Raw genomic sequence first — 27032 nt, 5'->3', positions numbered from 1 at the left:
TGTAGAAATGCAACTCACGATACCAATTATCAATTCTATTAGTGCATATAAGGTAAAGAAGTTTAATCGTTCCAAAATGCGCACCACTCAGATTTCATATCTGTATAGCCACACATAATTTCTCTGCAATGCTGCGAGCCTAGGCACTTTAAATGTCCTGCAAGAAGGTTCTGGAAACATAATAAAATAGCGTTGCAAATTTACTTCTCATCTCACAATCAACGCCAAAGCATGTATTAAATTTTATTAAATATTTTTCCAAACGTATCTCCGTCTAGTCTTATAATGTTTCAAATTAAATTCAACGGCCAGTTTTCATACGGCTCTTTATTGCCTCACATTTATGTAACCACTTGATAGAACTTTTCAACTCAATGAGCTTAAATGATACTCAAGGTAAATTTCATTTCCTCCTCGTTTTAGATTTTATTTTCATAAAGTAGATAAATGTCGGTGCTTAAGTGATGTCCATTAGCATCAATCGCGACCATTGTGTGGGCTGAAGGATTTTTAATACAATCAACCTAGTTAACATAAGCTGGAATTCAACTGGGATCGGATGAGTCTAAAATTGTTTATTCAAAATATGAGCTTTCAAAAATCTTCCCTTGGGCAAATAAGCATAGAGGACGTATAAAAAATCAGCATTGACATGCAGATAAAACTCGAAATTTAAAATCTTTCTGGATCAGAAAACATCATTTTTACAAAAATTAATTTTTTAGATGTAGAATATTATCAGTAATATTTTGCAAAAACCAATACACCTCAAAATAATACTTTTGGATTGTAAGTTATTTTAAGCATACTTTTAGTTTAGTTTTTATTATTATTATTATTATTATTAATAATTTTGCAGAGTTTACAAAACTATCTGTTTTGGCTAAAACGTTAGGCTAGTTGTCTTGTCAAAATCTTATCGAAGACTGAAAGGTACAATGTTACTTATAAAAAAAGTTTATAGATTCAAATATTGATGGGAAATTGAAATATGATTCATGGAATATTGTTTAAATTCTCATAAAATTTACAATGCACAAGTTTTATACAGGATGTTCCAAAAAAATTGAACAGGTATTTACTTCCTTAACAGTTAAGGAAGTAAACACATATTCTACTTTTCAACATATACTTTCGAATGAAAAATTTCTTAAATAAGGTACCCAATGTATGCAAATGTTTCAGCTTCTGTAGAAGGAAAAAATTTTAAAAATTTAAAAATTTAAAATTCTTTACAGCATTTTTTCTGAGATATTTTAGTTGCTCGGCTTCTCTGCTCTTCCTTTCTTTATTAAGTCGAGATTGCAACTACTGACCAAAGTGAACAGCATTAATCATAATTAGAAAAATTTCATTGAAGTCCTAATATATGAATGATGATATATATGAGTAACTTCTAGACAAATATTTATAGGTGACAGTTTTTCCGTATCGAATAAATTTACATTTCCTAAATAAATTTTTTTCATGTAAATGTGCAATGAATCCCTCTAAATTTAAAAGTAAGTGTATCTTTGAAATTTTTGTAGATAGAATTGGGAAACTTTGGGTGTGTATAGATAAATGTTAGAAAAACCTTTTATTCGCTGACAATTTTTCGATACGGGAACGATAGAGAAATTTTATTTTCGTAAGTATTCATTTTCACCCTACTACAGTAATCCAAGCATTTTCATATACTTATCCATCCTGTTTAATAAACGTAACTTTAACTCTAAACCAGGGTGCAATATTTAAGAACATAAAAGCTTGTGTCCACATTTTCAAGACTTCCTGTATAGTATGTTGCATTTTATATAGTGTTTACATTCTTAGGCCCATTTTTAAGCTAAGGAATACTAAAATAAGAACTTCGTGCTAATTCGCTCATTTGTTGAATATCTCTCAATGATTTTCACTCAGGTAACCCAAAGTTTGCCATTTTGGTAGTTTTAGTTGAACGATAAGAAAAATTTAGATCAATGTTCATCCAACTTTTATAAACAAAACTGCAAACCAAAGTTGCTACATTCATCAAACCACTTTAGGATTCTTTCTCCTCCGGTGCACCTGACCTCGAGAAATATATCTGGTATGACGGAAGAAGTCATTTTTTTTTAATGCAGAGATTTATTTAAATGGCCTCACAAACTTCCAGTTGTCTAGTTAAATGGCTCCATATATTTGTTTAAACTTGGCACGTACGCAGAAAGGAGGGTAGCTCTAGAAGGATGAATTATACAGAAAATTTAAACCTGTCATCTTTTTAATTTGATAGGCTAGAAAATCGAGAAAAAAAATCGCTCTGTTTATTATATGTATTTAAATGGCTTATTTCCACCTCCCCACAGAAGAGAGGTGGTTTGGATGAATTTATTACAGAGAAATAGGTTTGGGTCGATTTATTCCTTTTATAATTTATTCAGACTATAAAAAAACTGTTATGAATTTGTTATATTTCTTCCACCGCAGCGTGTAGAATTCAGTTTTATAGACAAACCTGTTAGATGCTAAACGGATGTAGGAACCCGTTCCTGGCAACAAATGTGCCGACGAAATCGGTTATTCTAGAAGCCACTAGAATTTTGATGATATGTTACGAGAGTTATGGTGTTTCTTAGGGAAATTTCTCTGCCTCGCTTCAGAGCTAGAGCCAAAAGAATATTGTGTGCCGACTCTTGAGTAATGCGACAAGATCAAGTCTGTGTTGAGTCGAGCATTGCATTAACAGTGAGTTCAGCTCAAGCGAGTTGGTAGTGGAGAATAGCAGACATTGGAGGGGCGTGAATAGTGTGGAATCTCTCTTCCTACGAGATCCTCTCTGGATGCTTTGTGTTGTCTGCCACCAGTTTGGTTCTCTGTGTTGCTGCTTACTGCAAGTACTGTACTTACGATTGCTTCAACTGTGTTCGCGTTTTCGTATCGAATAAATGTATTTATTTGTTATGGTGTCGGTTGGACTGCTTCACTGGACCAGCTTACTTTAGGGATTTTGGGAAAATTCCGCAGTAATATATTCCAGAAAATTGTCAAAACGTTCAGAGGTGTTACTGGAACAAAGATACACACATATAAGATTCTATTCAGAGTAATTACGAATAATCATCTGATTTTGAGAGGCGCGATTATAAAAAGTGTTAGTTATGCTCATTTGAAGCAAGCCGAGGAAAGAAGAGGCAGATGTTAAATTTTTGTTTCCAAAACTGTCAGTTTCCCTTGCAACCCATTAGAAGCAATTCAGGCGCATTTTTGTCTAAAGCAGTAAAAAAAGAAAGACACTGGATTGTGGTGGGTCTGATGTAGGCAGTTTCGATCATTTTACTTTCCTCCAAATCAACGACTTGTGATTTCTTTCTTTGCAGTTAACTTTTAAAACAAGCGCCACCAACGCCAACTATGTTGCACATTGAATAGGCTCCAGAATTTTATCGCCATTGTTCAATGACATTCGTTAATGTCTCTGGGTCTGCCGAAAAGATGTGCGTTATGTAATGAAAGAAAGATTCATAGAAAGTTTGTAACTATTAAAAAAATTTTCAATGCTTCCGTCCTTTACTAAGCATTTATTTCACAGTTGTAATAATTCTTAAATGCAGTGAATTAAAAAAATCGATGATTATGTTGCAATAATAACCGAGTTATATAAATCTGTACAAAATTTGTTAACGATTTTAATATTTCGTAATAAAATTAATGGGCTATTTAATATTGGTATATTATTTTTATAATATATATATATATTTTATCTTAAATATGTTTTTGAATTAGATTGCTTTCTCTAATACGCACAAACTTTTTTGTAATATTATCTTAATCGTTTTTCTATTACTTGTTCAATTAGCCTTCAATTTCTTGAGTTATATTTCTCTACAATCGCTTTAAAAGGTCATATCTTGCAGGGCGCTACCATTAAGCCTTTAGTGAAACTGTTGAAGATCCGTCGGCAGGCCACAAAGAACACCAGCATGTTCACAGAGGTCAACACAAAGGTGAATATATTTCTACTACTCAGTAAAAAACGTTTATTTTACGTGACCTCTTACATGTTTGCCGAAAATGGAACTTTGTACTGAATTTGATGAACACTGTTTGATGTGATAGACTTATGAAATTTTGCACATTTATACATTATTAAAGTAAATATACTATTTTTAATATTTTAGATATTTTATTATTAATGAATCGACAGATGTAATATAATTTTGATTCCATTTGACTTGATTCCATTCGAGGCCCTGCTTGGTTATGAATTTGGGAGAAAAAATGATTTCAAGGTTTATTAACATTTCTATTTGAAGCACACAACAATTTTTTGGAACGAACCTCTCACCTGCACCCTTTATCCAAACTTTCTTGAAAGGACCTTCGGAGTAGGAATGATCGCGCATCAGGCTCGTATGCAGGGTGAACCTCTGGAGGAATATTCTGGGATCGAATTTTAACAGATTTTCCATAATATTTGTAGTGATGAATTATAAATAAAAGACTAAAAATTGAAAAATAAGTTAAATAAAAGCAACCTTCCTTTTGGTACACTAATAAATAAATATTCAAAAATTAAGTTTTTTTTAAATATATTTTTAAATTATTTTACTTTGTTTTAATTTGTAGAAATTTAAAATGAAAACTATTTACTTTCCGGAATTTCTTTTAATACAAAGCTTTATTAGAAATGAAAAACAAATTACGTCATTTGAAATATTTTTCATGCATCTGATTGTGCGCCTTCTTTGGCCGATGGAAATCAGTTCACCAAAATACGAAATTTCCCTTCTTTGTTAGTGAAGTCTTTCTTCACTAACAGGGAATGGGAAAGAAAATTTGGTTTAAAAGATAAGTATTTTTACTTGAATTTTTTTTAACTGCTTTTTCTAAGAACGAAATTCTGAAAAGATTTCTTTCATACCATTATTTTAAGTTTTGGTCTTTACTAACTTAAATTTTCTCCAAAACGCCCCAAAACGACCTTTGAGTGCAATTGCTTTGCGATATTAATTTTTCAATAAAATGTTCTAATTGAAAGATGCAATGAAAATTTTTTTTCAGCTTCTCGATCACGTGATGGCAGGTGTGGAAGAGGTCACGGGTGACCATGGAGGGAATTATTGGAAGGTATGAATTTATTTGATTTTTTATACCACTGACTAACTCTATTTCCCACCCAGCATATTGCCCTCTTGAATAATAGAGATTTTGATGAAGTAAAAAATATTTCTTGATGTGTTTCTTATAAAATTGTTTTGAAGAGAAAGATCGCAAAAGGCTGAAATATTTTTAAAGCATGCAAAATAATTTTGGGAATGCAAGATTTATTACTTCTCTAAAGGTATGAAAATATTATTATTAATAATTATGAATATAAGATACTACCGGCCCATATATAGCTATAGTCATAAATGTGATGATATAGTGAAGTGATTATGTGCTTTGTGATGATAAGCGTTACCTAGAGGCGAAATTCAGAATTCCATATTCGAAGATACTGCGGGACAAAAAAAAAAGACAATTAAAAAGTTGAAGAGATCATTGATTTAAAGGGAAAAAATTACCCTTGAAAATTAGTACTAAAAATAGATTTGCCGTGTCCCTTTTCCAATTTTCGAGAGATTGCTTCAACTAAGAAGAGTGGCTGATTTTGATTCTGTGAAACCAGAGGCACAAAATTATTTTCAGTCTTCATCTATCTTCCAAGAATAATTCTATTGACAGTAAAAATTAACATACAAAAAAAAATTAATTTATTTGATTTTAAAAATTTTTTATGCTTGCTTTTTAATATTTACTGTTTTCCAATTCTATATTATTATTTAAGGGATAAGTAATATTTATTTTCCTTCATTTTTACATAGAATATCCTCTTTTGGGCTGGGATGGAGGGGGGAATAAGACATTGAACAATACCAATATCTATCTGTTGAAAGGAAAAAAAGATATTTTGAAGCATTAAAAAAAAAGGATACATTTAATAACGGATATAGTAGATTATAATTTTTTTGTGGGGGATCAATCAATATTCCTTCTAATTTTTTCCGGAGGTACCACAGTCATTGGATTTTAGACGTCCGTGGTACAGAGGTGCGGAAATCCCATGTCTAAATGGTTGTTGAAACGTGACTTCATGCCTTCTAAATCGTCATCCATTGTGTCGTAGTAAAATTGTTTTAATAAATATCTTAATTTGTGAAAAACAATATCATAAACGCCAAAAACTGAAAACGAAAGAATCGGGAGCTGACTCGTAAAATAAACAACCAACTGATATTGTCCAACTGTTGCCAACAAATGAAAGAAAAAACTGGCATTGACCAAACTTTATTGGTTATTATTAATAATAACCGGTTAATGTGAAAAATGCTCATAAATTATTCACTTTAACTGGCTTGTTTAGTTATTATTAATAATGACCGGTTATTATGCCAGATTTACACTCGGCCAGTTATAAGACAGCTAGTAGGCAGCGCATGCGCAGAATGGGACTGATTTATGTTTGCCACCATTTCATGACTGATTCAGGTATTTCATGCTTGGCTATAAATTGCCGCTTTGATGTCCCTGAATTTTTATTTTTCATTGCGTATCGCATTAGAATGGTGGATATTTGCACAAAGAAACATGGTAAAATAAAATAAAAGGTCAACATACCTAAATTTCGAAAACTATACAAAAATGGGAAAAGAAACCCCTCACATCAAAAAGATCGAAGAGCAAAAAATATCAGAATTAATACATGATAAGCCATCAATTTTTTTCACGCCAAAAATTAAATTTAAAAAAAACCATGCTAAATTCTACAAAAGCGTGCGCAGTAAGAAAAAAAAAGTACATAAGATTGGGATGTTGTTGTCCATCGGGACAATTACTTGCCATCGACCGAACAGCATTTTTCAGCCTTTCTACGCATGCGCTGCCTGCAGGCCGTCTTATAACTGGCCGATTATTAATAATAACCGATTATTCACACTGACCGTAACTTATATATATATATAATAGAGTGAGAGAGAGAGAGTTGTAATAGGTATTTTTGGATGGCTATGAAATGCATTTTAGTGCTTAACGATAATGAAAAATTGAACTTGAAAGCGGGACACAAACAAACCTTACGCATCATTAAAATCCTCTTCTAAAATGATCATTTAAAAAATGACTGAAAATAAATGATTGCAAAAGACGTTAGAGTAAGCAAAAAAGAATATCGAGGAGCATTAAAATACTAAATTGTCAGTTTCCTTTCTTGTAGAATTTACACAGCATGCTGATGATAAGCATTTACAAAAATATGTCTGGAATTACACATTCAATTACTTATATTTTAAAATATGAATAAGCATGAACACATTCGCTGTTTTAGTGTCGGTATTGCTTTTGTATTTAGTAGTCGAATACGAATCTTTTCCCTCGCAAAGGTCCACAAAATGTCTCTCAGCCCAAACTCTTCTTTTACAAAAGTAAAAATGCGATATTTTCAGTTCATCAACTCTGTTTACAATTTGGCAGCTCGAAACTTTAATAGGTGAGGCGCCGGGGTTACGCTGCGATGTGCTCAATGGGCAGCGCAATCCACCTTCGGGAATTCAAGCGGTTTCCGACTGCTCACATCCTCCAAATTATTCTTCTTTGACACAATTTAGGAAGCGAAAGCAGATCATAATGCGGTACTCATAATATATTGCATATATTATGCGTATTCCAGTCGCATTCAATTTGGATAGCAGAATGACTCGAGTTTTCTTTAATCATCTCTCCTGGAACCGGCATGACAATGAATACGTCTCCTTGAAAGAAAATCGCTTTGTAGATGCTATATCTGTGCAAATGATGAATAGGGAACCGGTCCCTGGGTTCAATGGATGTATCCAAAAGAAATATTATCTTCTTCTGATTATCTTTTTTTTTTTTTTTTTTTTTTTTTGTTTAGAATGCAAACACACACTTTCCTCATAGGGAGGAAAAAAAAAAAAAGAGGGAGTGGGGAGAGAATTTTCTGCGACGAGTGGATTACCCTAAGAACAAGACTGTCATTTCGTAAATTTGCCATTAATTTATCACTGCGATGTTCCTCAAATAAATTTTGAGCCCTCACACCCGGACTTTCAATACACAAGGCGACTGTCTTTGGAACCTTTGTGGAAAACCGCCATTTGTCTTACAACTACCAAATATGTCACATATATACCTTGGGAAAAGTGGGAGGGAAATGTGCTCCTTGGAGTTTTTTTTTAAAATTTTTAATTAAAACTTGGAATTTTTTCGTAATTTTCGCACATATTTTTGAACAAAAATTTTATATCGTGTCAAAATTTTAAAAAATGTCTTTTTATTGATACCAATTTGATAGTCCTGTAAATTTTTCTGAATGTAGTCAATTTTTAAAAATATAATTTTGCTCGATTACACTGTTTACACCCGGAAATTCACATCATCTTAATTGTTTCACCGAATATTTGATAATATTATCGGAAGCTAAAGAAGAAAAATGTTGCTTAATATAAGAAAGTGAGGTTGCAATATCGCGAAATTTGGAAGGCAGATAATCCAGATATTTACGTGTTTAATTGCGGTATTATGTTAAGGATCTGTTCTCCGATAGAGAAGTTCATGCACACAATAAACAAAACTTAATTAAAACGATTAAAATAATAGGGTTTTAATGTCAGACAGTTTAGCAGAACATTAATATGAAGTTATATCTAAATGATTTATCTGATAATAAATATAAGCAATATTTTAGGCGAATCAGCTGGTAGCCAGAGGCGACTAGTAATATAACAATAGCAAGCTAACTAGTGTGACCAGGAATTTTCTTTCAAAAAATTACAACTTGTGCTAAGTAAATGAAACGTCGAAATTTGACCTTCACAGTGTCATTAATTTAAAAGAATAAAATCCATTTTCCGAAGCTTGTCATCTCGCAATGGACAGTCCACGATATGATGCAACGGGTTCATGAAATCCATTGCCACGCGGGATAATTAAATCTGGGCTCTCTTTCAGCAACTGATGTTCTACTACAACAACAAGTATCTCAAAAAATGGCTGCAATGCAAGAGCACCGAGAGCAACCTTACAAGGGTCTATACGAAGATGATGCTCGAGTAAGATTCAGCTTTTCTAATTCTTTTTCGGAGTGAATTGAAAATGGATGTAACATGTGCACATAGTCTATCTGCAATTTCAAGATTAAGTAATAAAACAGATTAAGTAAAATTAATATTTTTTCCTTTGGCCGTCAATAAATTCCTAAATTTTCTATGATTTACACAAGGAAATCGTAACTCATTAAGAAAGTTTGTAGAATGCACTGCAAAAGACATTGTTCGTGCACGAAAATGTTCGTGCACAGGTGGCACATTAAGGCACACAGAATGGAGAAAGATTTTAAAACAAATCCAAAATGTTTGTTAAATGTTTTTTCGCAGCCGTTTTTGTAATAATAGTTTAAAATTGCTTCCATCAACCGCAGTATGAACTTTGCTGTGTCATTTAAGTAAGTCAATACGGTTATTTATTTATTTATTAAGATTTTCATTTTTTTTTTTCTACACGATTTCTAGGTTCAAAAATATGCGCTAAGCTTTCAAACTGAGAGTAGTTTGATTGTAAATTCTGTTGTAAAAAAATATTTTCATCGATGCTGGCAGAAAACAATTTTTGCAAGCTTATTTCTTGTCTTTGTGCTTTAATAGCATAAAGAAAAAAATATTAAATAATAATAATAATAATGTTTTTGATAGAGTATACATCACCCTATAATCACCCCATTCTGGTTTAGCCTCTACGGCAATTAAAATGATTCTAGAATGTCCAAGAAACAAGTCTGTTTATAAGTCACTTAATCAGTTTTCATTTCGAACATTTTCTGTAACTCTCAGCTTGTTTTTGAAAAGAGCTTAGGATGAATTAGTTGTGATTCATCATATTCAATATAATTCCGTAAAAGCGATTGATTTCTGTTTAAAATGTCTTATAAAAATCGATAGATAAAAGATGTCAGCTAAATGATTTCTTTCTTTCACTGCAGAGATCACTTTGCTCACTTGTACGGCCCCGCGGCTGCTATTGAGGATCACAAGCCTCTGCTGCTCAATAAGTAAGTATTATCAAAACTGCTTTTCCTTGACACATGGACTATCCAGTTTAAAACAGCAACAATTAAAAATTCGCAGATACTACTTTTAAAAATAATTTGGTTTGAGAAATACAGTTTACATCAATCTAATTTGAATTCCATGTGTATAATCTACAATTCCTGTTGTTCAAGGCAATAAATAATCACTGCTACTCTTAAATTGCGTATATCTAAAAAATAAATAATTAATTAAATTATTTATTTTTTAACTGTTCAATCATCTACAATTGATTTTTCTAAGCGAATTAATTGAACCTGCGAAAAAAAGTTCATGTATATGAATTAGGAGATACAAACATGTTTTGAAAAAATTGAAAAGTTCGATACGCATAAATGATTGATAGTTCTATCGCATTTCCATAGGTATATTTCTTTCTACTAAATTTGAGAAAAGTTGCTCCAGGCTGCATACTAATTTTCATTTTCGAACGAAGTTTTGAATCCTTAATCCATCCATAAAACTAATTTTTGCTCTCACTTGTGAACCGAAACATTTTATGAACGCTTCACCATAAAATAATTTGCAATTAATCATACTATTGAGACCAAATGATTTATTTTCCTTTCCAGTGTAAAGGAAGCAAAATCATAGAAAGGAAGTATCGTCACCTCTTGATTATCAGCACCCAAAATCACGTTAAACATACATACCTCACCTGTTTCTGATTAACTGTTCACTATTCCATATTGTCTGTAATATATTACTTGCAAACGCTTGACTTACTGATTGTTTTAAAGATGGAACTGCAGCTGATGGTGGTGATATGATTGATGCAGATGACTAGTGAGAGTTTTTGAAGAAGCGAGCTTCACACGATCAGTGCTGTTCGTAGATTCTTTGTCGTTGTAACTCATTAATTATTGTAATTATTGGCAAAATCTCTTAGAATTTAAAAAAATCAAACTTTTCGATAATAATCAAACGGTAAAGCATCAAACTGACGTCGCCAAACTTTTCAGTAAATTTTTTCGCAAATTTCGAAAAAATCGCCGAATAATAGCTTAACAATGCCAGATTTTTAGTATTAAGTCTATAGAGCAATTTTAGTTTTGGCTGGAGTCAAAAATAAACATTGGCGCTATAGAACGACTTTTGAAAGTCCCATAAGCCTAATGTTAAAGATTAAACGGGATCAGAAAACACCGAAAATGGTTAAAAGTCTTTCTAATTTTTAAAAGACAACTTACGTATTGATTTCAATTGATGCAGAGAGGTTTTGCATGATGAAAAAGTCTTGTTATTGTATTTTCCAGCTTTTCACTTGAATTGCTTCAATGGAGAGTTTTCTTATTACACTCCATGGGGATTTTGAAATAGTGGAAGGAGTCTTTCCACCGTCGCACGCAGAAAAAAAATTCTTCTTTTATAACAATGTATAATTTTTGAACATGGAGTAAAGTTTTGCATTGTTTTGAAAGGCTCGGATAAGAAAGATAGAAAGCATTGTTTAACGTTTAACAGTCAGGTTTGTCCTTTTGAAGAAATTTTTTATGACTCCATTTAACTATACATCAAAACGGGAAACGATATCCATTTTCTTCTAAGGTCACCAATATGGGTTTTTAAGTATGCTTTTAAGTGTATCTTACAACAATATATTTCATTGTTCTAAAGAAACTCAAACCGTTTCATTGTAGCTACAAATATTTTATACTGAATTTTTTATACTTTAGCGTCGATAAAATTATAAAAATGCATTTTATTTTTTCAATGATGAGTAGTTTTCTTTTTAAAGTGTGCTTTTAATGATCTTTTTGATATGTTGTTGCACTTAGGATAAAAATCTAATTTCACAAATAAGATAAAAAAAATTTTAAAATGTGTAAAAGATTTTAAAATTTCCAAATAAATTTTTAAACAGAATCAGCAAGAATGTTTTTTTATTAGTTAATGCTTCCTCATCTCTGTTTCAAATTAAAGCTCAACAGAAAATTCGGGAGATGCATAGCATAATGAATAGAGCAGCGCAAGATTTCTAAAAGGCATGTGTTGCGTGTCTATCGAAATTTGAAGATTAAAAAGGCTTGGCTAAGGAAACCATTAAGAGAAAACTACATAAAGTATTTAATTCAGAATTTTAGCCATGGCGAACCGGTTGGAGGCTAGTCATAAATAAAAAGCTGTGTTTTAGTACCAAAAAAAAAAAGAATCAAATTACTAATAATTTTGTAAAGAAATATATTTTTATTAAATTATAATTGTTAAATATAGACCACCTCCTTTCCTTGTTGTAAATTTAAAATTTCCAAAAGCATTTCCATAGTGATATGTGTTTTTTTTAAGAGTTTGGGAATTTACTGCAGTTGCCGTAATAGCCAATTCCGGAAATATTCAGGAATTTTACGTGTTAGAATTTGTACATTTCATAACCTCCTACAATTAGTTTTATTCCGTTATCCTGTTATATTATTATATGATGATAAATGGTGTTTTCTTTCACTTGAAAAGAAAAAGTGTTTTCCTGTTGAATCCAAGAATGTTGTGCCTTGAGTGCCGTGCCTCAAGATGGCGGCGAGCAGAAAGTTGCATCATCAGCGGTGTGGGTTTTCGCATATCCTTTGATTGCATTAAAGCATCTGCGAAATGACACAACTTCGTGTTCATGTATTGAATACTACAGACGAATATACTGCACAGAGTCTTGGTTATATTCGTTTAAAAAGAGTCGCGGATGTACTAAACGAGACCATTCGAATGTATTAATTATTCTTCATCGTATTAGGATAAGGATATGAAGGATTTATTTAATTGCACTTAACCCTTATATTCATTTTGTATAGTATACCATACATACAACTTTATAAAAATATGCTACCACTATAAAATAATTTTTAACTTAGTTTGATATCCTATCATATCATATATCACGATTTTTTTATTTATTTTTTGATGTTTTTTATAGCGTAAAGAAGCTACCTAAATATATATTTTTTTTTTTTTTGCTTTTTTTCAAAAAAGCAATCTTGTTACAATAAGGGTTAATATTTCCTTCCAAAGTCAACAGAAGGAATCATTGGCTGGCGTATTCGTCCCTTGACTCTCTCATTTACTGACATGGTATGGCGCCCTTCGTGCTCCGATATACAGTGCCGAGCATGCGCTGTGGATGTCGCCGACTCAGCTCGAAATCTGATTATTTTGGATTTCGCTATTATTTTGCGAAGATTACAAGTAATTTAATTTCCGCCTACGATTGATACAAGGGTGATTCCTTACATATACCCAAAAAGAGTGGAACAAGCTTTTTATTTCGGTAAATAGTCACTATAGTAACTAAGAGTATATTCCCAATTGAATAGTTCCAAAAGTTGTCAGTTGTATGAAAACTCTTTGACTTCTTTGAAGGTTAGGTGTAAAAAAATGTTAAAAAAAATTACATTTTTTATATACTTTTTATATACCTCCCATATTATAAAACTGTAGTAAAATGTTTCTCTTATATTCATCTATGCAAGATCAACGTTTCACATTTCTGTCTAAAAAGAATTTGCAACGCTGTACTTACTTTTAAATTTAGAACTGAATTTAATCGCACATTTCGATGAAAAAATTTATTTACAAAACTTGATTTTATTTAATACAGAAAAACTGTCATATGCAAATATTTTTCAAGCAGTACATCATCCATATATCAGGATATCAAAGAAATTTGCTAGTTATGATTAATGCTGTTCACTTTGGTCAGTAGTTGCAACTTCGACTTTATTAGAAAGGGGAGAGAAACTTGAGAAGCTGAACGTTTAAAGTATCTCAGAGAAGTATTGGAGTAAAGAGTAAGAGCATAAAATTCTTTGCTAGCAGTGGGATGCTTTCTAAAAGGATGTCATATTCAGTCACGAGGAACGTTTGGATATACTATTTATGCTTTATGTAATCGTAATGCCGGCCTAGTTGCAAAAAAGTACGAACGTCATTTTCCGAATTTCCTGCATCTATTTAAGAAATGTGTTTGCTGGATAGTTTAGCGATTACAAACTACAGGATCATTATTTTCCAGCAGCGGAACAAGAAGGATAAGGCATTACAGGTGTAATGCAGAAACTGATATTTTTGTTCATTTTCCAAATTGCTCTCGTGCTAGTGTACTAACAGCCATTACAAAAATCAACATTGCAAAGCCGACAGAGATTATTTAATCATACTAACTGGCATTCATTTAGTACTCGTGGAATCAATGGATTGATACAATAATTACATGGAAAACTACACAATCGTTAGCTTGAATTTTGCATTTGGACCCTGCCTTAAGTAAAATCAAATTTTTCTTTTTAGAAAAATGCAACCTGGACCGAACGAGTGTAGCTTTAATCGAAATAGAAACATTAGTCTTCAAACTTTTGGAAAGGTAAAAATCCATTCTTTATATAAGAAGTCATATGACGAATATGACTTCTTATACGAAGAATCTTCTTTATTCCATCGTCATATCATCAGTGACAATTTCCTTTAAATGTGTGATCTATTATTTTCAGAAATTCTTTGGTTGCTTCCATTTTGCAATAGTGTGCTGAATGTTGACCAACATATTCATTTAGTTTCAATTAGCATTATCTCTCAATGAAGGGATGAATTAGCTTTGGCAGCGCATACTTTCGATCTCTGCCGACGAATTCAAGAAGGCTGTCTCTGAGTCATAAAGGATGAACCCGATCGCATATGTGAAAGTATTGTTTTAAAAAAAAATGGAACTTTGCATATTTGTCGGAGGTGTTCATTTCTAACATGCTTTCTAAACTGTTGAATGAATGTATTATTCGACCTTTTTTATTTAATTTTATGAAAGTTAGTAAATGATTTATTTTTTTCTGATTATGACTTTTTAATAAATTTTTGTGATATATACATTACCCCTAAAAGTTAGAAAGAAAGGCTCATTCAAATACTAGTCACAGGTATGAATAAATTACTTAAGGTCAATAAATTTACTTTTTAACATTTTAGCAAGCTTTACAGACAGAAGTATGAAACTTTATGACCTTATAAATGAATGTAAGAAGAATATTTTACTCATTGGCACTTTTTTGTTATGGGAAAATTTAATTTTTGTAATTTTTTAGTATTTTCTTTTGCAGTAGTCAAATTATTTTCATACATTTGGAACGACATCTATTTGAACCGACATAGAAATTACAAGTACTTACATTAGACATGTACTTACATGAAAATTGTTAGTATATGCCTAATTCAATAATTAACCGCTTAACTGTTTGGCCCGTATGCCATACATGCATCGATTTATCGAATTTTGATAATTGTAAGCAAAAAAAAAAAAAAAACCCACTCATAATGATTAAAATTCAATGTTAAAATTAATTCGAATACATAGATAAATCAAGTATTCAATGTATTTCTATTTGAATCAAAATAAGAAAATATTCTCAAAATAGAAGGTGTCACCTTATTAAATAATAAAGAAAATCAAACAGTTAAATGGGTAAGAAAATATACTCCTATAATTTTTCATTTCTTTTTCTACACATAGTAGATACCTTCGATTTCATTGATAGAATATAGTGTTTTGAAATAATTCCTTCCTCATCCATATGGATATGAAAGCTGTTGAAGGATTTCGCTCCAAATTCGGTACTATCTATAACTCTGACGACAAAAATCATATTTTGCTCACTGCATTTATGAGTTGCACGCTGAAAGATAAACAAATAACACTTGTTAAATAACAATAAATAACATAAATAACAATTTTGTTCAAAATTTAATAAAAACACTCAATATTAGTGTAAAGATCACATATCTAATTTCATCCATTTAACTTGCTTGAGTTATCATTGGTCGACTGGCATAATTCCAAAAGATTAAAAAAAAAAAAATTCACGCTAAACATGAAAATTCATAGACATCTCGAGACCGAATTTTAAGAGCTGTCATAATATTTGCTATCTTCCTCTTCTTATACAAGAATTTTAAAAAAGTGGCTTGATGCTTCATTCTTCACTCAGAGTTTCTGTGGAGGAAGTGGACGACATCCTGGAGGTGCTCCCTCCTGTCACGGAGGAGGAAGAGCAGGAGACGGAGCAACTGGCCGAGCAAGGACAGGAGGAAGGGCTCATCTCTCAAGTTAGGCGCCCCAGCGCCAAATTCGATCTGCAAGATCCGGAAGAAAGTCGACCTCTTAAGGGCAAGAAAAGTGAGTGCCATTTTCCGTTTTGTCTTTCCTTTAAAAAAGTATTTGAACTGAAATATTTTCTGGGTTCTTTAGGAAGCCACGAGTTACCTCCTAGATCACGTGACTAACCACTATTTTCTGACCACGATTGGGCAGAAAAATTAGAGAAAGAGCAAAGACTGTTTCATCCGCATTTCTGCTGATCCAAAACTTGTGACGCCGATGGGTTCAAAAGTCTTCCAAATCTTCTCAAATTATCTCAAAGCAGTCGCAGTCTTACTCTGGTTTCAGTCACCGCACTTGAGATTAAAAAGGACGAGATGCTTCACTTTCTCTGCATTTGTCAGAAGTTCAAAAATCCTGCTTAAATCGGAACACCCCCCCCCCCCAAAAAAAAAAAAAACGCGACAGAGGCAGCAAATAAAGATTGGTGAGGTTCTCCCTTCGACTAACTCGTATAATCTCGCGCATGGCACGTTTCGCTTTGGCGTTTGGTGAATCGAGTGGGCCTCTTCTTCTCTAATGGATTTGATTTACATCTGCAGAGCCAGATTTAATTTGTGTAATTTATTTCAGTTTCGATTTATCGCGTCTTTTTTCTACAGATTGACAGACATGCACAATTTTAGAAATATATTTCTGTAATTCAAAAAGGTCTTAATCGTGCAAATTCGCTAGAAGATGGATTTTCGCGAAGTGAAATCTCTTTCTCACATGTTTTCCCTTGTGAACTTGGTGTGTTTAAAAGTAAAAAAAGTAAATAAAAGTTTGAGAAAATTTTTTTCTTATTTTTAACCATATTATTTCTTTTAAAATTGACACACCTTTTTTTTAACATGTGAGAATAGGATGTTTTTTTGGTTTGAGGTTTTTGAAGCCTCAAAATACGCAAACAACAAATTTTGAGGTCTCAAAATGTGTAGCCAACAAATTGGCGATTTATCACTTTTTAGGCATACCTTTTGTACTACCATATGCCAAATTTACTACTACTATATTCAAAATTTTATCCGTTTAACTCATTTCAGTTTTAAATTAACATGTGCATTAACCAGCCGGTAGGTGTAATTTCAAAAAAAAAAAATTTTCGAAAACATAGAAGTGCGAACTGTACAAATTTTCAAGTGAAATTTTGGGGCAATTATAATATTTTGAATATTTCACATATAAGGATGTAAAAAAAAAAAAAAAAAAAAAAAAAAAAAAACTGACTGCGTTATTTCAGGGCATTTTTCGTTTCACAATTTAAGTGAATAAAGAAAAAAAAATTACAATATGTAATTTACAATAATGTTTAATTACTTTCTCTTTTATAATGCTTTTTGTTTATCGTACTTTTACTTATAACTTCTTATTAAGAAAACTTTTTCTAATGAAAATTGGAGAGCCATTATTTTGTTGGCTGTTAAGAAAAGCTTTATATGTATTTTTTTTTTTACCCAAAGCCATTCATAAAGTATTGCAAATTGTTCTAAAATTCAAAAGCCCCCCGAAATGCACATACAAAACATATCAGATTGCCCATTGTCTTTGTGAAAAATGATTCGATTGGCAGAGGAAATGTTCTCTCTTTCAGCATTTCCAGAGGAAAGGCTCTTCTCCAGTTTTGAAAACTGAGAGGAAATGTTATTAGAGTTCCACTTCGCTTAGAATGGCGAAATGTCTTCATTCGTGGCACAATCGAGAAGCTCAGGAAGTTTGCATCGCTTGTGAAACTGCCTTGTACATAAATGGGAGGAATCCAACCCATTGGTCTCAAATGACTAAAACTCAGTTAAAAATCTTTAAAGAAAAACAACGCCACCATGCTCAAACAACTGCAGTATTCGTCCGATCTCGCACAGACTAATTATTGGCTGTTTTCCGAGATTCAAAAGAAAATTGAAACGACGATCCAGAGATGTTCTTTGAAAAGGCAACAAAACAACTGAAGTCACCTTTTTTTGCGATTGGATTCAAAGGATATTTTTAACCCTTCCAAAGGTTAAAAATGTTCTTTCGCTCCCTTTGTGAACAAAAGGAGGCAACGCAAATTAAATTTCAGAATTTTCTTTAAATGGATTTTTAAAATTGATTCCAGAATTTTTTGACTTTATTGGTGAGAAATGTTATTGTAAACAAACTTTTCATATGTTTCGCTTTCATTAATAAGCATTTCGAGATGCCGTGGAAGATTAAAAGCAACTCATAATCATCGTTTAGGGCCAAAATTTCTTTTTCTGTGAATGCTATGAGTCTAAGAGTGTACTAAAAACAACACATGCGTTGATTGCGATTTTATCTATAGAGCATTTTAATTACAGTTTACTTATAAAATGGCATCCACTCATAAATACTATTGAAGGAAGTGGATGGCTTTAACTCGGCCTTCCCATGGTCAATTGCCAAATACACGAACCCACTCAGGTTGAATGCAATGCCGCTACAACAAAAGCCTCTTCTTCATTTGGTCAAGCCTTACAGAAATCGAAGAGCCTGGTCATATAAAAACAACGTTAGCGATACGTTTATGATTCTTGGAGAACTGTTTTAAATTTAAAGAAAAGTATTTATAAGCCTTAACTTTTATAATAACTTTTTATTTTTCAATAATATATGTGCTATGAATAGCAGAAATAAAATTTCAATAATTATTAATGAAAATTAAATAAAATTAGTATCTCTATAATTAGAATTCAATTTAAGAAAATATTATTTCTATTATTTGAAATGTAATTTCTTAGAGTAATCTAACGGTTTATAAACTCATGAAAAATTAAACTAAAATATTAGATTCCATTTTTATCATAATGACAGACATATATTTATGTATTTTTATAAAGTGTAATGCTATAGAGTTTTGGTTTGTCTATAGAATTTCAGAGTTCAGGAGTATTCTGTCTTAATCCCCTGTGCAGGCATATGATAAATTGTTCTGTCAATTAGAAATTAAATGTCTCATTTCCGTATCACGTTATTCTATCTTTTCAGGAAACTGACAAGCAGATTGGTAAATACCTTTACAATTAAGAGAAAATTTACTAACCGAAATATACTTACCTCTCGTAATTTATATAAAATGTTTACAAAACTCATTTTTTTGCAACTTTTTTACACCTTTTATGAGAACTGACCACTCTTTTTTTTTTCCTTACAAGCTGGACGTTCCCTTGTAAAGTTCACCATAGGCGGTAAGTGAAGTTCCAACCAATCGTGCTTGCAGTTGCCTCATTGCACGTTTTGCTCATTAAAATCTGGATGCAAAGCCGAGCCTCAAAGCTTCCCTTTTCCAAAAAAAAAAAAAAAAAAAGTGTGTGTTGCTTTTTAAAGCTATCACAGAGTTCTGCTTTTTCACTTTCTCTTTTTTTTCTTTGCAAGCTGCTAAACACTTGAGGATACCTATGCCTGGTAAGTTTGAAATCAGTAGAAAAAGCGTCCCATTTTAATGCATTTTTACCGACACTGCACAGCAATGATAGTGCAGTATAGCTATGCATGATTTACTTTCGGTGGATTTCTTACATTTTTTTTTTTTTTTTTTTTTTTTTTACTTAAATGCATTTTATAGTATTTGCAATTAACCGCGTTTTGAAAAATCCAGAAATTTATTTACATAAAGATGAATCAGAATTCATGAACAAAAGCTTAAAGCATTGTTGAAAGTATTAAAACAAATACTTTTGGTGCAAGAATGCATAAGCACAAGTGACTCAAAGAGAAAAAATGAACACGAAAGTAAACTTATTTCCTTGCAGCATTGTTGACAAGTGTTTCTTCCTTCTCAGTAATTTCTACAACATTCGCTCAAAACTGTTTCTGTTAGTAATGCATGTCTGACAACTTCAACTGAATGGCTGGCGTACAAAATCAAAGAAACTAGCAGGCTCCACAAAATTCAAGGCGGAATGAGTTCATGCAAAATTAAACTAAAAAAAAATTAAATAACTAACAAAATGTAAGTATGCATAAGTAACAAATTACTCAGCATGAGGCGAGATAGGAAACCAACTGGCTTGGCCCAACGGACCCAAACAGAAATCGCAAGATCTGAATTGATCAACTGGACGTTTGTGGACCACCTGTGCTGTGGTTTCTTTTTCTAAGCACATATGAAAGACAACTTTCACAAAATAGCCATTACCCTTTTAAAAGCCCAGAATGAACACGTCGACTGCAGAAATACCGAACATGTTGCCTATTTTCCAAAGTGTACGCTAATCACTCCATCGCTATTTTAGCATTTGTATTCCAGTTGTAGGCATTTTATTTCTACATTTTTAATAGAGATAAACATTTATTTCTTGCTATATTCGTGATCGAAACATTTTTGTCTTGCTTTTCGTATTTATTGAGGTTCTCGCATGTGCATTACACATCCCATTACTCATATATTTTGTTTCTTAAATTGTTACTTTTCCCATGTTCTGCCCAGCTTTTACTCTTAATTTCTTTGTGAAATTTCTGGCCAAAAGATGATGCCTTGGTGGCATTTTATCACAAACTAAAACTATAACGGATAAAAAAAAACTTTTTTTTTTGTAAAAACAATGGAATTTTAAAATTTTTAATTCTTAAATAAATCTGTAAGTATAGTGTTCGCATAGTTAAATTCTGATATATTAATGCGTTTTTCACTACTCTCATTTAAAACAAATGGAAAAATATATATCTTCATATTTTTTTTAAAAAATTTCGGATTAAATCGATTAAGTTTATTTTATCAGAGTATATTTAGAGGTATGAAATGAAGATATATTCTTAAAAATGCTTTTAAAATAAAGACATCTACATGGCATTTATTGCAACTTTAGAAACCGAAAAGTTAGAAATGAGACGAAATCAGACAGATGGCATTTGTAATCTTAATCATTTCCGAAGCAGTCCCTAGCAGGATCCGATTTCCATCTTCATTTTAGAAATCCACCGTTTTAAAGTTTCATTGAAATCTTGTCAAAATAATGTGTGCTCGACTGAGATATACTCGGCATTTCAGCTGTTTGTTTTTGATTATTGGAGAAAAAGTACGCATCGCAGAAGGTATTCAATGGCAATAAAATAAACGATTATAAAAAAGAGTTAGTTTTAATAACAAGTAGGGTGAAGAACAATTATTTTTCAGGAAGTAGCGATTTAAAAAAAATGAAACTTTTTGCAAGGATTATGGATAATAAATTGCATTGTAGCAATAATTAAGAGCTAAATGTGTTATTGTCTTTTCTGTCATACCCTGTGTGTAATAATCAATATCCCAACCCAAAGTGAGTTGCTTAATGGCGTCATGCCCTTCAAAATTGGAGAAAATACTTCTGAAATATCTGTATTTCACTTTCATGCGTCTAGGAAGGTGACTTTATCTCATTAGTTAGCATAGGTTTTCTCTAGAGAATGATAATTGTTTCTACTGTTATCTCAAATAATATTTCAAATACCACGCGTATCCTATTGCGCATTGGGCCTTCGCTTAGCTAGCGAGGATGGTGAATCGCCATTGACCAAATAAGTCACGGAGTTTGTTACCTCTGGAATACCCGGGTATTTGGAACAAGACTGGACTGCAGCCTGATGAGCTAATAGAAATACAGCATAGCGACGAAACGTCAACCTTGTGTCTTTCCGTAATGATTTGTTTCATTACTTCAAAAGCACCTCGGCATTATTCATGCAGCATCATACTTATCATGTTCTCCCGTATTAAGCAAATCCTATCATATCTTCATATAAAAATTTCTATTAATGCTTAAAAATGCGAAGTGCACTTTTAGCCAACTTTTAAAATCTACGCACACAAATCAATATGCAAGAAAATGCAGTGTAACTGGACTAATTCAAAATTGTATCTCTTATTCCTTGAATATCCTATTTAATAATGTAAAATATTGTCTGTAGTTCAAATTTATTATCAATGAAATCGAAGTCAAAATTAAAACGGATAAAAAAATGTTCTTATTTCTAAGTTTTTCGCTCCTTGCAATTGCATAATATATTCAATTAAAAAATTCATCATTTTTAAGCTCTGAATACATTAGATGTGAATTTTACTGCTTATATCGAAGTTTTATAGCTCATTTATGCATTCAACAGATTTTTCATTCGTTCACGCTGTACAATGTTTGTTTATTAAAATTACTTACTCATTTATTGAGTCCCTTCACGATGGACATCATATGTTCGTGGGATAGAGGTTGCAGTATAAATAAGCTGGATTTCACTTCCCTGGCGGATTAAACAATGGTAGGGTTGAATTGTCTCCATTCTGAAGACAGAACGCGTATCCTTCGGATCAGATTGACTCGCAGCCGGTGAATGCGACTGGTGTTTCATTCGGGACCGATGGAACTTCTATTTCTATTCATGCTGTCGCGACGACGGTCATTCAATTATTTATTTACTGAAACTATTATTTTTTATTATAATTATCATTGTTTATTTAAATTAGTTATTGTTTATTTACTAACAACGTATGCCTATTTAAAGCCACCAAATATCAAAAATAAATCTTCACTGCTGATTTTATTCTAAATTTTTTTAATTTCTGTCATTACATTCATTTCTGGACCTAATTTTTCTTACTTTGAATTTTTGGAGCAATCGACTGCTTTTCTTGTCCTTTCGGCTTCGAATTAATTAAGTTCAGCGGGATTTTTCCAACTGCAAGGGAGAATTCTGTTTGTTTGAATCTAATCAAAACAATTACAAATTCACCCCAGTGGTGATGGTATTGTAGGCAGACTTATCGGTCAAACATATCGGCGATATGTTTGGTTGGTAGATTGCACAAGATGCTGAACCGCATCTTATGCTATTTGGAAATCGAATGGTGGTTCTAATTTCTTGCTCTCTCCCTCCTTCAGAGCGCAATTCCGAGGCATCTGCTGTTCCCAAGAAGCCGCCTCTTCTCAAGAGGCAGACGACACTCGCCATGTTTGCTCCCAAACCCGCAGAAGATGATGCCTCCAGGTTGTTGCAAAAGGCGCTCCTCGACAACCCTTACAACAAGGTAAGTCATTTTGATCATTCAACCATCTGTAATAATGGCAGTAGCACAAAAAAAAAAAAAAAAAAACTTATTTCATTTCTGGTATAAATTGTGCCATTTTGGGTGTCGAGTCTTTCCTTTATTGATCCCGAATTTTTACGACCCTGATATGGCAACATTAGAATGACGACAAAGAAATTAAAATGTTAAATCGTTTAATGCTAATATAATTAAATAAAAATTGATATATTTCATAATTTAAATACGTATAATTGTCGATGATACTTTATTGTCAAACAATCCTAAAATAACCTAATTTGTCTATAAATTTTGAATGTGATGACGGATATGGGACTAAATATGATTGAATTAATTTTCGTTTATGATGTTATATTTTGTACACAACTACAAATTACACGAAAGAAAACTAATTCTTTACTTATGATAATAAATGAGCGCTTTCTTAAACATCCATTCGAAAGCACGTATCTTCACCACAGCATAGCCAGATGTATGTCTAATGAATGCGTTTTCATTTTGATTACTGTGATTTGCTTATTCATGAACTAATTCTGCATAATTTTTCGATGCATCTGAAATTATCATAAATACAGAAAAGAAAGAAATGACATATTTTTTCTATATCCAGATTTCCAGTAATGGAAGTTTAAAACTTTTTCTAGACAAGAATTAGAGTGTAAATCGCTTCTCCTGTTGAAATAAGATTTTTCAGTCGGCGGTTTGCTAAATGTCTCTATTTTTCGATTTAAAATAAAAATATTAGTAGTCAATTACAGTATTTGCAGTGCTGCATCATAAAAGAACTCTATAAATCATTGAATATCGTAGCAACAACGAATCCCCTATTAGCAACTGAGCAAAATCTCAGATGACTGGAAATTTCTTTCAAACTTTCCAGGTTCTATTCTTAACCATATCATAAAATGCAGAAATGGCATAACATCTTGCGATCAAATGAACTATCCATTGATTATAACACATTTCAAAGAGCAACTACAACATGTATCTTAAACCGATTATTATTTAGTTTTCTCTACCCAAGGTCAATTGAAAGTTCTTTTTCCTATTTGTATTTTAGTAAAAATAGATACTTCTAAAACAATGACGTCCGAAAATCAATTATCTGTGTGCTGACCATTTTCGTCTGCATGTTGTAACGTCTCCCGTTTTTACTCACATGGTTAAGTGCATCCAGACCAGTTGCAATTCTCGCCTTTTCCCTCCCATATTTAAGTGCATCCGGATCTGCAGATGTGGATCTTTCTCACTAGGAGAATCATTATGTCTGGCCAATGGTTACTATATCCAGGTGTGGGAAAACGGATATGGATCTCCTCTTTTCAAATAGATCCATCATGTTTCAAGGGAGAGGAACGTCGAAACATCCAGATGCTAAACTTTCTTTCTTTTATGAAGAGACTCCTCAAGCCATCAACAATCATTGTCATTAAAAGTCATTTCGGCAGGCGTTAGCTGCATATTGCTTGTAATTGACATGTGCTCAAGAGGCGGTCGGCCACAAAGATGGTTCCTTAACAGACCCTCTCTTGGTCGGGTTTAGACCATTGAGGGAGCGTTGCTGAGAAGCTATTGGGTGATAAGGAGCACAAATCCACTAATGAGAAATCGGAGGCGGATATCTGATGAAAATAAAATGCGGTTTTTCCCAGAAAAAAAGAAGAGGTCTTTGAAAGAGAATTTGAAGAAAAACTTCGGAGTGCGGAAAAGTTGTTACTGATTGTTTGAAAAGCTCCGTATGATTCGAACTTCTGCGTTAGGTCCATCCGATAAAAATAGGAGGATTTCAGATGCTGCTCTGGAGTAGCCGTTTAGAGCTAACAGCCTGTTGGCAGTTTTTTTTTTTTTTTTGGTGACTTATTCTCCGATTTGATAGAGAAACTATTTCATAATTGAACTATTATCTGATTTTTGTAAATAATATTAACCTAGATGCGAAAAAAATTGTTCTTTGTAAAATATATAGGACTATAAATAAAATAATTATTTTGTTATGTAATTCTCTTATGTGATCGGCCTTGAACAAGACATTATAATGCTTTAAATAAAGGAGAGCCATGTAAATGATAATCTGGATGCATCCAATTTCTCTGCATTTAAAATAACTTTTCTGTGCAAGAATACAAACCGCTTGCATTCACTTTGTGCCATTACCGTGAAAACTGCAAAAAAATTGAGATAACAATTATTACTCTCATCTGTTCATTGTAAGGAATTTCTGCGAATTTCTGCCCCCAGATCTGTCATGTATCTTATTATTATTTTTTTTTTCCTACAGCAATTCAAGTCTTGTGTTTGAGACTCTCGTTGAATCTAAAGTGGAACTTTCAATCTACTGGGGAGGGGGGGGGGAGTACAAAATATATCTGCTATATTGCGTATTTTCATTAGTGTCTTAGTCACCAATGTTCTGTTTGCATTACGGGTAGCAGTTTTGCACAGTTATCAATTATTTGAATTATTCCAATTATTTTTTTATTCATTTTATGCGTCATCTTTCTATTTCATATCGGTTTCTCCACCCTTTAGTACTTTTAAATATCCTTCTAGACAAGACTATGAAAATGGATTGGTTTTGACTTGGAAAGTTTGTTCTATATCTTTTGATACCTTATATTAAAATATTTCATTAAAAAGCAAGAAGGAATTTATTCGTGTCTTGTTCGTTTCAGCTCCATCACAAGTACAACCCCAACCTCGTGGACGATGAGGCTCAGGATATGGCGATGCAACTGAAGAAGCGCAGGTTGCGTACCCGGCGTCTGACCTTGCTGGCGATGCATGCCAACGAAGGGTCGGCGGGCACCCCTGAGCGCCGTCTCTCGTCTGAAGACCAGGCAGTCCTCGCCAATCCCATGGTGTGCACGGCCGCTTCTTTCTTTCTGGAAAGGGCCCAGAAGCGCAGGGCCCTTTCCAGGTTTTCTCAAGCAGGCGATTCCTCTCCGAGGACCACCCGGCTGGAGAGGCAGAGTGCCGTCGCCACCACCTCCAACGGTGCCGCTTCCATTGCCGAAGAGGACGAACCCACAGTTGTTGTCACGAAACCTTCCAGTGAAGTGAAAGTCGAGACCGTGAGGTCCACAGAATCTGAAGTCTGAAGGCCTGGCAAGCACAAGAGATTATCGACAAAACAATCATTCTTTTGCGACATGTCATCAGCAGAATTCTTTTCTGCAGAGACCCGACTTTAAAAAAGACGCATCTTGAATAACTTGGCGACCTTTTTGAACTACTGTGGAGTCTTATAATAATTTTCTTGGATGTTATGGAGTATCGGCCTTTTTAACTGTGAATTCTGCACAGATTGTGATGGATTTACTCCCACAAATATCTTTTCCAGTCAATGATCAGAATGTCAATGGCAGAAAATTAAATCGACAAAGTAAAATATTTTTAATTTTGTTGCTTTTCATAAGTTTTGAATGAGATTTTATTATTGGATATCAGATGTGTTTGATAGTGCGTGTGAGTTCGATTCCTTGCATAGTTTCTGGTTTACTTACACGAGTGATAGGTAAGACTCCATAGTGTTTAAGATTCATTTTATTCATCGATACTGCAAGTATTTCGAAGATTCTATGGAAAGTTTGGGAAAAGGAAAGGAAAGTTTAGTCTATGAGATTTTGTGACCTCCAGCGTACGAAAAATAATTGCGAATCATTCCAGTGAGATTCTTTAATAATCTTTACTTTAATGATTACTATTTAATACCAGTTATACTGTCCTTAAATTAATTTAGGCTCTATTTTTTTATATCAGCTTTAGAATACATGAGACTATCTTTTTTTCTTTCTGTAGCTATGGAGTG

General features: G+C 32.8%; 1 protein-coding gene across 5 annotated transcripts in view; it reads left to right on the top strand.

Moving 5' to 3' along the window:
• The window catches only part of LOC129968736 (Na(+)/H(+) exchanger beta-like), a 149608-nt gene extending 122983 nt beyond the window's left edge, over window positions 1–26625 (top strand). For 4 of the 5 annotated variants that reach the window (XM_056082933.1, XM_056082934.1, XM_056082931.1 and 1 more), the window contains 8 exons: window positions 3879–3968; window positions 5026–5091; window positions 8971–9071; window positions 9998–10066; window positions 16064–16251; window positions 19368–19400; window positions 23061–23206; window positions 25897–26625. In XM_056082933.1, coding sequence (XP_055938908.1) covers window positions 3879–3968; window positions 5026–5091; window positions 8971–9071; window positions 9998–10066; window positions 16064–16251; window positions 19368–19400; window positions 23061–23206; window positions 25897–26322 — 1119 coding nt within the window. In that variant the 3' untranslated portion in view covers window positions 26323–26625. The remainder of the gene's footprint in view (window positions 1–3878; window positions 3969–5025; window positions 5092–8970; window positions 9072–9997; window positions 10067–16063; window positions 16252–19367; window positions 19401–23060; window positions 23207–25896) is intronic. The other variant, XM_056082932.1, reaches the window with a different exon arrangement.
• Window positions 26626–27032: the final 407 nt, after the last annotated feature.

The sequence above is a fragment of the Argiope bruennichi genome, chromosome 5, assembly GCF_947563725.1.
Source record: "Argiope bruennichi chromosome 5, qqArgBrue1.1, whole genome shotgun sequence".
NCBI classification, from domain to species: domain Eukaryota; kingdom Metazoa; phylum Arthropoda; class Arachnida; order Araneae; family Araneidae; genus Argiope; species Argiope bruennichi.
The sequence above is the reverse complement of the archived record's forward strand: the minus strand, read 5'-3'. Positions and strand labels throughout refer to the sequence as shown.